The 15,898-nt window shown below is 35.1% G+C and overlaps 1 protein-coding gene across 8 annotated transcripts in view; it reads left to right on the top strand.

Moving 5' to 3' along the window:
• Positions 1-15,537, top strand: part of ROBO2 (roundabout guidance receptor 2) — a 572,703-nt gene extending 557,166 nt beyond the window's left edge. For 3 of the 8 annotated variants that reach the window (XM_059921368.1, XM_059921369.1, XM_059921365.1), the window contains 4 exons: positions 1,211-1,384; positions 7,640-7,912; positions 9,693-9,893; positions 11,684-15,537. In XM_059921368.1, the coding sequence (XP_059777351.1) occupies positions 1,211-1,384; positions 7,640-7,912; positions 9,693-9,893; positions 11,684-11,685 (650 nt within the window). In that variant the 3' untranslated portion in view covers positions 11,686-15,537. The remainder of the gene's footprint in view (positions 1-1,210; positions 1,385-7,639; positions 7,913-9,692; positions 9,894-11,683) is intronic. The other 5 variants (XM_059921372.1, XM_059921371.1, XM_059921370.1 and 2 more) reach the window with 3 other exon arrangements.
• Positions 15,538-15,898: the final 361 nt, after the last annotated feature.

Genomic DNA, 15,898 nt, shown 5'->3' with positions numbered 1-15,898 from the left:
TCTTTTGAGTATGCACTAGGCATCTTCAAAGTAAAGAAGATTTTCCAAGCATTGCAGAGGTTTATTTTTCATATAGCATCTGAACTAAAATATGTTGTAATATAATGGTTATTTGAGTTTTCTTGCTTTCTAAGGCATAAGTCAGAAACTTTATGTTGCCTGAGTGCTTTTTGTGGCATAGCTATAAGCAGAACAGTGAGAAAGTGCAAGGAAACTAATAAGTTAGGAGGCATAAGTACATTTCTTGCATGTATGCTAATAGCTAATAAAGCATTAAGCAATATCATGTCACATTGACTTAAAATGTAACTATAACAGTAATTTTGAATGAAATGAAAACATGCAATAGAGACTAAATACATGTACATAAACCAACCCTCTCATACCATAATAAACATGTTATTAAAATCGTAAGATGTTGAAAATTTATTAGCTTACCTTTTGCCAGAATATATTTCCCTGCATATGTACACTAAACTACAAGAAAAGGACATAGCACGTTTCATTTTTCAATGAGAATTTGGAGTCTGCTCAGATACAATACTATTCATCAGAAAACACCTATTGCACTTTGGATATACAAGGTGATTTTAACCTGCTATCTATCCTATACTATACACTAACGTTATTGAGTTTCTGCTAAGAGAGGTAGAATTCATCGTGTATGTGTATGGGTGGTAAGGTCAATTAAATATATGTATCTGAGCAGACCTTTCATGTAAAATTTCAAATGTAATTACTACAGGACATTTTTCTGTGCTCAAAGAGAGTTTGTGAGATTCCAAGGGTGAAATTTGATTCAACAGATAAGACAGTACATAATTCACTTCAGAAATAGCTTCTTTAATTTTAAGAAGTAAAAGCTGCATGAATTTGCCTATATCTATGAAAATATTACTAAGATTGTCAAGGTTAAATAAAAATATAATCAAGGAATATTGAAAAAAAAGGAATATTGAGTTTTTGGTTAGTGGTTTTGTTTCATATTCATTTGTTTAAATTTTTTCAGTGGGTAGTATGTTGGTTATAAAAATCGGACCAACTAAATGCAGCAGGGCATATTTTTTCTATGGAGATGCACCAGTATTTTGTATCTTCAAATGTCATCTCCAGGCAGGTTTAGAGGCTAGTCTTAGAGCAGAAATACAAGACAGAATCAATGTCTTATAATAACATTCTCTATACCTCATTCCCTTTGTTTACTTTTTAGGCAAAGCCTTTACCTCCTCTCAAAGACCTCGACCAACCAGCCCATTTTCTACTGACAGTAACACCAGTGCAGCCATGAGTCAAAGTCAGAGGCCTCGGCCCACTAAAAAACACAAGGGAGGGCGAGTGGACCCACAACCAGCATTGCCTCACCGAAGGGAAGGAATGACAGATGGTAGGTTTGTTTCCTTCTCTCGTCTCCTAACTGAAAAGACATGCTCTGTGCAATCATTAACTTAGATTAAAGAAGCTATGGTAGATTAGGCATTGCCTTGTTATATAACCAGGCTGAACACCTGGCAATGTGGTCTTGTTTCAATAAAACACCCTCTTTTTTTTTTAACAATCTGGAATTATTTCTACATTATCCAGCCCCAAGAAATACAGGCCATACTGCTTTGCAATGTTGATTTTTCTGCTGTTCTGGCATTTTCCATTAGTGCTTTTTAGTGGACATTCCTTTTTAAGATTAAGGAAGAAAACATAAGTAGCATTGCAGTTGCCATGTTGTTGGATCATTTTTGAAATTGAATTAAGATATCTGAGATGGTATTTCACTTTTGAAAAAGACCGTGTAGTGATTTCCAATTTAGTAATTTTTTTAGTTTCATTAATTCCAGGGCTAAAAATATGCTATAGATCATCTGGTTGATGGATCAGTAAACTTTTTCTGAAAAGTCCAGATAGTAAATATTTTTGGCTTTAGCGAGCCAAACAGTGTCTGTCAAGACTACTCAACACTACTCAATTGTAGTGTCTGTGAAGCTATAGAAAAAACGTAAATGAATGGGTGTGACTGATTTCTAATAAAACTTTATTGACAAAACAGGCAATGGCTTAATTTGGCCCATGGGCCATAGCTTGCTGATTTATTTCAATTCTTTTATTTATGTATAGCGTCCAGTCTTTGAGTATTTGCTTAAATACTGCTAGTTTCAGGAAACAAAATATTATTGGACGATATCCTTGTTCAATAATGAGTAGCTCATCAGCTCAATATTCAACTTAATTCTCATATGTTTAAATATAGGAATAAAAGTATTTATCCTGAAGTTTTGTCCTCAGGAATATGTAAGATAATATATGTAAAAAGCCCAATATAATGTCAGACCCAAAGGTAAATTTCTTCCCCCTTCTCTGCAATATCTCCTGCAAGCACACACACTTTTTCCTGAGATAGTACTACTAAACATCAAAAAGATGAACCTAGCCAAGCTGCACATTAGAACCGTCTGGGAACTCTTAAAATATACCCTGGAGATTCTGATTTATTTGTTCTGGGGTGAAAACCAGTCACGAGTATTTTTAAAGCTCCATGGGAGAATCTAATGTGCAGTCAGCTTTGAGAAGCTATAACTGAGTTCTGCCCACTCATCTCAGTCTCTTAGACTCTCTTAGACATTATAGGACAGAATGAGGCTTAGTTGGAAAAGAAGTATTTGTTCTTTATTGGTTTGGGGGTAGGTCCTTAGCTGGCAGCCACCGTTGTGCTTTCTCTTGTCATTTTATAATGCTAAGAAGACTTTAAAAGCCAAAATAACTTGGTCTAAAAGCCTTCAGGTTTACTTATCTTTCCATCTTTCCTGCTTACTTTGTCCCCATTGGAAAGTGTTTCTATGGAATACAAGGGTAAGGGTACAATCAAGATTTTGATTCTCTGTAAGTGGATATCCTGTGGTGAGCAAAAATGCTTATTACCTCCTTTCTGCCTCAGATGATCTAAAGATTAGCTGAGCACTTGCGTTGATCTTGTTCCCTCTAAATAAAAAGGACTACTCTCACTGATATTCTAGTTACAAATCTCAGCATTAATAATTTTGTGTAATTTTCCTGATATAAATGTCATGGAGAGAGGAAAAAATCCAGGGACAATATGGGTTTTTTGTGGCTTTTCCAAAATGTTGGAAGATCATGTCCAGAATATGTGGAAGATGTAAAATATAAATCAGCAAAATAGAGAGCTCTTTTCTTTCTTCCTAAAACACTTTCCTTGCAAGCTTTCTTCAGAATGTCTAGTTAAAACAAGCTACCTCCTAGTTTAAAGCATGATCAATATATTGCTTATATTTCTAAAAAACAGATAGGTTCCTAACATTTCAAATTTACTGGCATTCCAAAAAAGGTTATGGATTAGGTGCTATTAGTAGATACATTTTGGAAGTGGTGATATTGCAAAGCAAATTTTGGCTCACATGTCTTTCCAAGTGTTTGATCCAAAGACATTTTAGTTATGATACAAGGACATTTTTTTGGATAGCACTCTACAGATTATCCTTAAGGATTTTGTTATTTTACCACAGATGTATATGTTGTAGCTTTTGTAAGGTATGAATCCATGCATCAGTAATAAATTTATAATATTTGTATATAAAATCAAACTGTTCTTTTGAGGAAGGTTGCTATTTAGTAGCACTTAACGTATAGACGTTTTACCGTAAAATTTTTGCATTATAGATTTTACAACAGTGTTTTATGAGTACATTAATCAGAGTAATTATTGCTAGCTGCTATACCAAACAGCTTCTATCCCCTCAGTGCCTTAGCACAGTAAGCATTTATTTCTCATGGACACAGTGATTTATAAAAGTCAGGTGACTCTCCTCTAAGTTGTAGTGTAAAGATGTATGTTTCTTAAATATTGAGACACCATTATTTCCAAGATGGGACCTTGATGGTTTCTGAGTGAGGGGAAGACAGAACGTAGGTGATTATTTGAGAGGTTCTATGGCTAGTCCTGAAAGTGGTACATGCCTCCTTCATTGGCAAGAACTCTGTCCCATGGCATCAAACTAACTACTGGAGTGGGAAAGTAATCTTCCCTTGTGGCCAGTAGAGGAATTGGGAGTGGTAAGCAACCTCAGTCTCTGTCTCAAAGACTATGCAAAAACTCACACACGTGTTAAGGAATGTTCTTCTCCCTTGGATAAAGTCTCACCTGAGCAGGCATTGTTCAGTTCAAATCAGCTATTGCATTTGCATAAGCCAAAGAATATCCTTTAAAGCCAATACATTGACCAATGCTAAACAAAGGAGGCAGAGAGGTAGTTCTCTATCTGTCAGCCTTTTTTCCCATCTCCTTCCAGCCTGTCCTCCCCTCACCCTACTGTCTATTCAGAGAAGGGGCTCTTTTCCAGCTCTACCATGGACTAGCTTTGACCATTGAGCAAATTTCTTTATTCATTAATCTATTCATTCAAATATTTATTAAGCTTATACCAAATGACAGGCACAATGGGAACCGTACAGACAAAATTCCCTGCCCTCCTGTAGCTTACATTCTAGTGAGAGACGATAGATAAAGACCAACATAAATATATAAGTCAAAAATAAAAGTATACAAGATGGTTGTAAGTGTCATGGAGGAAAAAAAAAAAAACATAGGAAAGAAGTTGAGAAATATAGAAGTGGGGGAAGTTTTAAACTAGATTGCTCAGGGAAGGACTTACCAAGATGATGACATTTGAGAAAAGACTGGAAGATTAAAAGGGAAAGAGCAATGATGATATCTGAGGAAAAGTCATTCCAGGAAATGAGAACAGCAAGTGGAATCCTGAAATATTTGATACAAAGGAAATGGAGCAGTGTGACTTAAGCAGAGAGAGCAACAAAATAGCCTGTGAAGTCAGACAAGTAAGTGAGGACCAGCGTTCTGTAGGACCTTTAAGTTTCTATAAGGACATTGGCTCTTTACTTTGAGTGGGAAACCACTGATGGTATGTATGCGTGTGTGTGTGTGTGTGTGTGTGTGTGTGTGTGTGTGTGCATGTGTGTGTGTTTAAGGCAGAGGAGTAACAGGATTTTCCTTATATTTTTACTAAAAAACAAGTCATTCTAGATGTTAGGTTGAGATAGACTGAATGTGCTTCTATGTGGAATCACAGAAACCACATGGGAAATTGTGGAAGTAATGTAGGGAATAGATGCTAGAGGTTCATGTCAAGCTAGAATCAGTGGAAGCAATGAGAAATGTTGAATTCTGAGTATGGTTTGGAGGCAGAGCCCACAGGGTTTGTTAATGAAATTAATAAAGGCTGTAAAGCAGGGAAGCCAAAAATTACTCCAAAGTTATGGCCAACTTGTAGTAATTGAGATGAGGAACACTAGAGAGGAAGTATAGTTTGTGGAGGAAGATCTAGAGCTCAGATTTCATGTGTGAAATTTGAGATACTTTCTAAACATCAAAGTTGAACTCTCCAGTATGGATTTAGTTAGATGAGTCTGGAGTTCATGGAAGGAGAGACCCAGGCTGGAGATACTTAATTTCTTTATGCCTTTTTTTCTTACCTAAAAAAAAGAGTATAATGATGGCACATATATCATTGAACTGTTGTGTGCCTGACAATAGCAAATCCTCAGTAGGCCAGCCAGAGACTCTTTAGTGAATTGATTTAGTTGAAATGAATCAACAGAGAAATGAATAATAAATTTAATTTAAGTAAACATATTTGATTACATACTTTTATTTTTTCCACAGCCATTCCTAATCTCATCTTTTTTCCAATTTGTTTATTTCAATGTGCTTTCAATGTTCTTTCTTCTTAGACTATACAAACTCCAAGGATAGTACTTAATTACGTAGCCATATAATTTCAGGTTAAATTAAATAGTAATCAGAATTTTAGCTAGCATAAGCAGATGCCATTTTGGCCATTTTAAAAATTAAGCTGCTCTGATGGAGAATAAAAATCGGTGACAAGATATGTTATTTTAGAAGCAAATATAATAATTTCCCCCCAACTGGCAGTCCTAAGTCCAATTACTCAAATGAAATAATTAATTTGCACTTATAATAGTACAAACTGAAGGGAGTCAGTGTTGAATATAAAGAAAATACCAAACTCATTGGTGGATTATTCAACAAACAGTTTTCTCAGGATTGGATTAGCTCTTCATTTTGGAAGAAATGTTCCAATTGCAACTTTATTCTCCCAGATAGAAAACCTGTTCCCTTCAATAATTAGTGATTCATAATCTAACAAGAGGGCATACATAAGAACTGGGAATGTTGCTCCAATGTGGGAACTCCCGAAGCAGATACGGAGGAGATTTTCATTGTTGGTTCAATGGAGGACAGTATTATTTTGTTCATAAGAGAGAGTATGAAGCTTCTTAATAAAGTCTTTAAACGGAGCAACTTAGCCTTCCTTAAAGGAATTATGTTTTGTACACAAGAAATTTATACTTTCCCCTTTTAAATTTCATGAACAATATTATTAGAAACAAGTGCATCATTACTAAAATGGCATGGGAAATAATTACCTATGTTATATACAGTATCCTCTATTAATGATATAAGTATGTATATTGTCCATGATATTTGATCTTTGTGAACAAATAACATAATTAGATACTCTAAGGATGAACAAAGAAGTTTGCAACAGCATTCCAGAAAAATGAGAAGAAAATAATCCAAAAGAACGTTAGAATGTTTAGAAGATTTCAAAATCTTCCACAAAGTAATTTCAGGACTAGTATAATAGTATAAATTATATAATAGAACTATAATACTTAAAGAAATATGAAAGAAGGGATTATGATTTCACAACAAAAGACATTCAAAATATAAAAGTGTCGGAATGAAAAGCTAATAAAAGAAAAATGAAAAATGAGCTGAGTATTTGAACTTCTAATTTTTTCATATCGATATTTAATGTAAAGAGCTTTTATGAAAAATTATCTATTCCACTACATCTCAGATTTTCATGATGCATTGTCTACTCTAGCACCATGAAGCATATTCTATCTAAACTCTGAACATTCGTTATTACTTATTAAAATTAATACATTGGAAGATTATAATATATTAGTTGTAACTCATTAGCTAACTCATGAAACGAACAGCCAGAATTGGTTGTCAGGCAGAATGTTAATTGCATTTAATAAATGTTAGCTTAACCCTTTGACTGTTGCTAAATGTGCCACGTACACGGATAAGAGCAGTCATACGCTGTGTATGATACGGCATACAGTTCTTAATTTCCCAAGGGCAACATTTCCTATGGAGATTGGCAGGGCAGCTTTTATTCTTCCCAGGGCCTTTTATTAGCACGGCTGCTAGAATTTCTATTCACTTCGTGTCTTGGTGTTTCTACTTTGGGGAGGTGGCAGCAGACAATGGATTAAAGATGGAGAAACCATAAACTGCTCTTCACACCTTGAACATCAGCCTCAATGTGCAATTGAAAACACTCTCTATGTACAATAGTTGGATAAAGCCTGTTGATTTTATTTCAAAGACACTGTGATCAAAAGATAGCAAAGAGATCGATAATGTGCATTTTAGATATAAATAACTGACCTTTTCCTCCCCCAAATTCATTTCGCATAGGTGATACCTGTAGGAGGGCAAGGGTTTTTTCTTCATCTTGAATTAAAACCTGTACTTTTCATTACATTTTAGTCCATTCTAAACATTATTCAAAATTTTTAGATCTTCCACCACCACCAGATCCCCCTCCCGGTCAGGGTTTAAGGCAGCAAATAGGCCCGAGCCAGCATGCTGGTAACGTGGAAAACTCAACAGAGAGAAAAGGAAGCTCTCTGGACAGACAGCAAGCATCCAACTTAGAAGACACAAAGAGCTCTTTGGATTGTCCAGCTAAAACATCCCTAGAGTGGCAGCGACAAACCCAGGAATGGATAAACTCCACAGAACGTCAAGAAGACATACGGAAAGCCCTCCACAAACAAGGTGTTGGACCAGGTGTGTTCTGCACAGTCCCAAGAAAGTGTGGACTTTTACTTTTTTTTTTCTACCAGGTATCTTGGAAATGCCGGTTGTTTAAGGGCATCTGAAATGCGTTTGCTTTGAATCACTAACTGAAGTTGGAATTCCGCAGCAGAGATCACGAGCACATCCCTTAAGGCTGAGTCAGCTCAGTGAGGGGTTGTTCCTCAAGTTTACCTCTGCATAGGGTCTTTGAGCGCAAGAGACCTCCAGGCTTCATCTGCAGTGCTCAAGAGACCATTTGATTTTTTTTGTTTCTTTTGCCTTTTGATGTTTGTATTGAGTCCTTTTAGACCACTAAATTTCATCTTTAGTGTCAGTTGAATCTCTGCCTTCAACCGTTTTTTCATTTTGACTGAAGTAACTAGTCATTTTGAGAGGAGAACTCGCTTCAGTCAAATAGGTAAATTAATGGAAATAACAAAGTTGCATATAAATAGGTAATCACAGAATTCTCATATTAGAAAAGGTTAAACTGGAGCCTGCACTTGCTCCAACTGATTCAATTTAGTTGATAACACTTCAGTGAGAAATGTTTTTGTTTATAACTCAAACTTCCTGGAAATGTCACAGAATAAGTTTCATGGTTTGTGGCTGGATTTTTTTTGGTAGGGGGATGTTGAGCCACTTATAGAAATGGATTTTCTAGAACATTCTTCTTATGTCAGGATTCATTGAGTATTAAAACATACACACACACACACACAATTGAAAGAGTTTCCTTACACATTCTTTTATTCATTCGGACTCAGTCTTTTCTGGATATGTCCTCTACTCATGCATTTTCAATAATTATATTTTGTCACAACTTGGTGCTTAAGGTTTTAGAAGATACAGTTATAAAAAAGCCAAAAGATGATAATATTAGTATCTAGATTTAGTGGAACATTTAGGATGCTTACACCATTAAGGTTGGGAGAGAAAAATCACGTGACCCTTGTCATTAAAGACTATCTAAAAAGAGAAATACTAAATTCAGTCAGCATTTTTTTTAGTCATCTAATCGCAGTAATAATAACCCATACCTAGAAAGAAAGAAAAAACAGAGAGGTGGAGAGAAAGAGAGGGGGGGAAAAAAAGAAAGAGGAAAGAAAGTAAAAAAAGAGAGAAAGAAAAAAGTTATTTCAGTGTTATTTAGTAATGCACATCATGAATTATTTTTAGAGAGATGGTACATAAAAAGAATATGGACATTATTTATTAAAATGAATGAGTTTCTCTTTTTCTTTTAAGGAAATACACAGCTTTTCAAATAATGTATTTCTATCCAAAGAAGCAATAGAAATTTAAGAAGCTTAGTTTATTAAACTAATATATACTTATTTATCTAAGTTGATTGAGAAAATGTTGCCATAATTTAAACTAAAACAAAAACCATGTTCCTTCCTTCTTAATGAAAAAAGTAAATTGCAGCCTCTTTGAACCCAGAAATTATTCTCAGAAATGCTTTAGGTAAACAATATGGTTATTGTATGCAAATATCTTTTAAACTGAGTTTAAATTTTGCAAATAATATATAACATTAGATACTTATCCCAAGATCTCTTTTAATTTAATCCTGCCTCAGTTCCTATTGTAGGACATGTTGCTTGCAGGTAGAAATTCCTTTACTATTTGGGCCTTATTAAACTCTTATTTTTAATTTTACTGAAGAGTGGAATCATAAAATAGCCTAGCTTGAGCTTAGTATTTAAAGTTAAGTTTGTTTTGCCTCCACATTGCTGTTCAACGCAACCTTTTGTGTTTCTTTTTTCAGAGGAGACCTTGGTGCCCTACAGCAAGCCCAGTTTCCCATCTCCAGGGGGTCATAGCTCATCAGGAACGGCTTCTTCTAAGGGATCCACTGGACCTAGGAAAGCCGAGGCATTGAGGGGAAGCCACCAGCGCAATGCCAGCGACCTTCTTGACATAGGATATATGGGCTCAAATAGTCAAGGACAGTTTACAGGTGAATTATGTAAGTGCTTTAGGACGGTTAAAAGGCTATGGTGATTCAGAAAGACGACTGGGTTAATAACGTAAGGGAGAAAAAAGTTTTCCTTGACCCTCTTAGGATCTCTGACTGGGTCTGAAAACCAAACGGATGAGATAGATTAACAGGAAAAAAGCACACAAATTTTATTGAATTTTTACATGAACATGAAGCCTTCACAAGAGAATGAAGACTCAAAGAAGTGACCAGAGCAGGAAGCTTTTCAATCCTTTAGACAAAGAAACAATAAATGCATTTAAATTTGGTAAGACAGAGAGGTTTGGGCTAGGGGTAGTAAATGGTGAAGAGGTAACTGAGAAGATAAGGATTAGTTTAACAAGGTTTGTTTGTACAGATTTCTCGGCCCCAAATTCCCCATCTCTGGTGACAAGACTATCTTCCTCCTCCTGGTACTACAGGGTGGGTACCTGTCACATAGGAGATTTTATGATCCTTCAGGGAAAGATGAGGTGGGAGAGGTCACAGTGACCTCTCTGTTTCTGCTGTTGTCTTCCAAACTCCCTCGCCTTAAGGTATTCAATATGCCAAGGTACCACACATTTTGGGGTAGCATGTCCTGAACCCCTACAATGACATTGCCACAATAAACAAATATCAAAATTATAGAAAGCTTGCTTTACTATGAGGAAAAAAATTATGATTTTGAGTAGGTTTGGTTATAATGAAGACCACTGCTATTTACATCAGTCAAATAAACATTTTTCTCTTTCGTTTGAATTATTCTGTGCAAAAATTGCATAATTTAGGCAATTAATTTTAATACTTACAAATTAATTAAATATAGTTCTTGTTGTAGTTTTCTTTGCCTTTTCTTTCTTATTTAATAAGGAAATGTTGGCCCTTGGGTAGTTTTAAAGAACCTCCTTGGGAATTCCTCATTCCTTAGTTGCTCTTAATTTATTTATTTTTTTAAATTTAGGCAGTCAACCTTGAAAGGTTGATCTTTGATTTTAGTAAATTTTAATACTTGAATTATAATAGCATATAAATAAATTTCTCTTTTGATAAAGAACTGTCATTGGTAGTTAATATAACTAAACTACTTTCCAAGTATAAAATACTAGAGAAAGGTAGGATGTCACGGTATGTCACACACAGTAAAAAACATTGAACTCTTTGTGTTAATTTCATCATGAAAGTTACCAATTTCACTATCCAATGTCAGAATTATACTTGCTGAATATTTTCAACTGCTTCCGTGAATTCAGTTTATCTGAAGGAATAGCCCTGAATTCCAATCTTGTCAACTTTTACTGGTTATGTGAGAAGAGAAAGTAAACCACCTTCTTAATTTCTCTACCTCCTTATCTAAAAAATCGTATTACTCTTATGCTCACATCACAGACGGGGGGGGATGCCATGAGATAATGAAAGTGAAAGTACTTGCAAAACTGCAAATTTCTTTATTAATGGAAGTTATCATTACTGTTGTCTATTAATAATCTGATTAAGATATGCTTATAATTTTTCATTTGATTCAGGACTACTGGATTTTTCTTTAACTATTATATTGGAGTAATTATAGACTCATAAGAAGTGCAAAAATGATCTACTCGGATTTTGTCTCCAAATTTTAGTGTTTTTTTTTCTTTCACTTTCCATAAGTGTAATTTTTTAAATTCACAACCTCACAAAATCCAAGATGTTATCTTCATCTATTATCTGTTTGCTTTGCTTTTTGTCATGCTGATCAAGATAAAGAATACTTACTTTAAACGCAAACTTATTTGTGATTTTTTTAAATCTCTTTGTAGAGTAACTGAGAGGAGACATGCAAAGCTGCTCTGAAGGACCATCAGGTCTGAACTCATGGAAGTGATGACACTAGACAGTGCAATGAACAATTTCTATTTATGTACTATTAACAGAACTGTAAATGCAATGTAAAGACACACAGCCACACATATCCCACAGATATCTTACTTGTGTTCTTCTCTTAAGTACACCACCCACCTTAACTCTTTCTTGTCAGGAGTATATAAAAAAAGAAAGAAAACAAAGCTCGCCCTCCAGGAAGAAAAGGATTTTCCTCTGTATATAATTTCTTTCGTGCATTGCTATGCAAGCTCACTCTTTTTAGCTCTGTTCATATTATTGTCTGTTCTTATTGGTCTGTTGTACTATATGTGAATTAATAGGCTGTGGTGCCATATATTAACTTTTAATTGTGTAACTTTTATGTTTAAATTTTGCACTGCAATTTTATTTGGTGATAAGCACAAATCTCTACTCCTCGTGACATGAAGAAAAAGACTGAATGTGAAGGGAGTTTCTGTACTGTAAGCTAGGTTGGATAATGCTGGTTGTAACCAATCACGTTAGGGGGTTTTCAGTTGGGGTGTAGAAATAGGAAAGATGCAAAGGAACAGTGGTGTTGGCGAACTCTTCTTGGAACATCAGGGACTGAGTCAATAAAAAACAAGCAGAAAGGTGGCTTTTACTATTGACAAAAGCAGGGGTCAAAAGAAGGAAGTTGAAGTCTTAAGACTGAATAGGCATTAAAATATACAGGTAGCAATGATGTACTAAACTTGCTTTAAAAAAAAGAAATTAAAGTTATATTTAGAATCAACTTTACCTGTCATTGTAATTGACCCATCTGAGAACTACAACAAGCAAAAGGAAATTCAGGTGTTTCACAAGAGCTGTATTTATGTTACAGTTTTTTTAAAAAAGCATTTTCTGAATTACCATAACTAATCTCTCCAACTCATTAAGTCAGAATATAATATGAAGTTCCGCAAGGAAACAAACAGAATGAACTCTAGAGTATCTAGCAAATAGTTAAAGAGGCAATTTATTATTAGGACATACTCGAGCTGCTTCCAAATATAAAAACTCTATTGCAATATCATCTTGTTTCATCTTTCTAATACATGTACAGTACACACTAGAGGATAGAGCTGCATCACTTAAATTCATGATTTTTTAAAAATAATGCAGTCTATACACAATTTTGTGTTTTATTTGATTAAGAAGTGAAGTTATGCCACCAAATATATAGCCAAATTGTAAGTGCTTAAAAAGCAGTCCTCAGAGTATGTTCAGTTCACAGTAAGTAGAGTTATTGGAATAAATATGTTATGGTACATTCTCAAAAATTGGCTACCAACTAAAATATGTTTGACCCATTTTGAATGAGTAAATCGAAAAGAAAAATTTTAAAGAAGAAAAATGCATGTTTATACACTTTTTAAATAAACCAAACCTCGTAAGTGGACATTAATAACAGTGTCCTGCCTCATTTGTTTACACGACTTTGAGAACAAGAAGTTCCTGAACATCAGTCAGGTATCGTCCAAATGAATATGACTTTGAAATATATGTTAGCTACTGTACATGTATAGTCAATCAGTCAAGTAGAAGAGAACTTCCCTGAATTTCCCAAACTTTCCTGAAATTCCCACTTGTGACATTTTTCTATGTGCTGCCTACACAATTGTAAATTCTACTTCTAGTTATACTTTCTCATGTTTTTCCTATGATGTGTTCAGTAGTTGGTACTATGAAAAATATTCAATGTAATGATTAGGATCGGTTCTAAAATATGGGGCCAGTTTGAATGACAGTTCATACTCCGTGCATTATTGGCTCAGTCACCAATTGTGTGTCGTATTGTTATAGCAAAGGAAGGACACAGTTCAATGTTTCCATCTTTTTTATTCCCCGAGACTGCATCAACACAGGCAAGAGTAGAGGAACATAATGTTCTTTATGGGACCAACATCTGCTTGGTCCCATGTAGTTCATTTCTTCATAGAAGAGAAAAAAAATTCTGAGACCCACTTACTTACTAATCCCTTTATCAACTTTCCACCATCAGTGCCTGAATTTTAATGCAGTTTGATTTCTCTGGGACAGAGAGACTGGGGAAGATGAGAAGTGTCTGTGAAGAATGAATACATACTTATTCACAGCTCTAAGATGTGAGGAATTTAATTATTTATGCAGTTCCCTACTTCACCTCTTTCTATTTAAAACAAAGTTTTGTTTGTTTTTCTTTCCTCTTTATGCTCCTCTATAACCCAGTTTAGCCTAAAACTTTCATTACGCATATTACACATAAACTTTTACCCCTGGTAACTGGCAGGTGTATGTGACTAATAAACTAAGACTTCAAAAGCAGAGTATGTGTATGCGGGTGGTTTCTGGAGTAATGCAGGGCAGAGCATCGTACCTTCCTGATTGTCTTCAGTGCATAAAAATTAACTGTTTTGGTTAGATTATATCAGGCCTTATGGTTACTTGGAATGTTCTTTTACAACAGTTCACATCCTCTGTTAAGTCTAGTTTTAAATTAATTGATTTCAGTCTAATATTGCACCCAAAATATCCTCCTCCGTAGATATAAAGCAAGAAAAAATACCGTGGCAATTCACATGAATTCGGGAACACTACCGAAAGTCAAAAGCCTTTGTCAACTTGCTATACGTAAAAAGCTTCCAATAAGGACAAGTCAGAGTATCATGAGAGCTACCATGAATTTTTTTCATTTTTGAAGCCAGTTAAATGCACGTGGAAATTCACAGAGCTCACTCTTGTGCAGGTCTAAACAGAAGCCTGCATAAGCTGTCAGAAGGAAGCCTGGGTGGGAGAGAGCATAGTCTTATCTTGCATCACTGGCAGCGCTGCTATGCAATCACGCCCAACACAAGCACAGCTCCATTCTCAACATGCAAGGTCTGCACGGGGGCCATGGCCCAATCAGTGCTCCAACTCAGGTGTGCCTCAGTGTATGCAGGCAGAGTCGCCCTACCCCTTCTCCAAATCTTCCCCGTGCTGTATTTAAAGTAAGGTGGGAGAGTACGGGGGCATGAAAACAATTGATTTCTTCACAGGATTTGAATCCAGTTCAAAGGAGAATATAGGAAAATCCAGACCAACCTTTAAGATATCCTGTAACCAAAGGGAAGTAAAAGCATTGCAAGTTGACTTTCTCTGTAACAAAACATTAAATGGTGTTCTATGTCCTAGTCTAATGCTCTGGCTATTTAAATATACCTTCAATGGGATTTGAGTTGAAAGTTTGTATGAGTTTAATAGAACACCTCCAAATTTCTATTCAACAAAGTTATGTAATTGTCCATTGACAACATAATTATAATACCAATGAGCTCTTAACTGTGGTTTCTCCACTGGAAAGTGATTGTGTGTCAGTATTAAAGATATGCAGAACCGTAACATTCACTGATTTGTTCATCTGCTTCTGTATATTGTATTTATAGAATTACATGACAAGAATTGGTGTAAAGCAACATGTCTTTCCACATTATCTTAGAGGTGAAGTTACTTTTATTTTGCTTCTCTGCGATATGTACTTCAAATGAAACACCATAATTTTTACTAATGAAGTTCAATTTTTTCTTATCTCATAATTTTCAGAAGCATTTATTGTGACTTTAAAGTGTTGCAAGATAAGGGATTTTGTGGCCGTGGGTAGACTTTTTATACTTTGTTTTATAGATGTACTTTTCTTTTAACTGTAGTTTGTTTAAGTCACCAAACAGTGTCCAAAATCTTAATGTGTTTCATTTGATGTTGTTAGATCGGAAAAGAAATTGGCATAAAATTGATTAATAGTATTGTCAAAGAATTGTGTATTGTGTACTCACTGGGAAAAAAATAAAATATATTCACATTTCAAATCTGTAAAAAAGCCATTTATGTAAAACAGACTTGCTTGTAGACAAATCAAAAACAGACCATTCTGTCACTTTCAGAACTCTACATTAATATTTTGTGGCCAAATGCATAATCTCATTTTCTCATTTGGTTATGGGTTGGTGGTGATTAATAGAAATTGGTGTTGACTTAGAGTAGTGACTAAAAGTCACTGATGAAATGTCAAAAGCGTTTGAAATTACAGATCCCACTCTATCAGCACTACTTTACAGATCTGATCTTCCCCATGCCACAAAGGCCTTCAGATAGATAGAATACAAACTTCTTGGCTCATTCGTTTTCACTAA

This window comes from Balaenoptera ricei, chromosome 4, assembly GCF_028023285.1.
Source record: "Balaenoptera ricei isolate mBalRic1 chromosome 4, mBalRic1.hap2, whole genome shotgun sequence".
In the NCBI taxonomy this organism is placed as follows: Eukaryota; Metazoa; Chordata; class Mammalia; order Artiodactyla; family Balaenopteridae; genus Balaenoptera; species Balaenoptera ricei.
The sequence above is the reverse complement of the archived record's forward strand: the minus strand, read 5'-3'. Positions and strand labels throughout refer to the sequence as shown.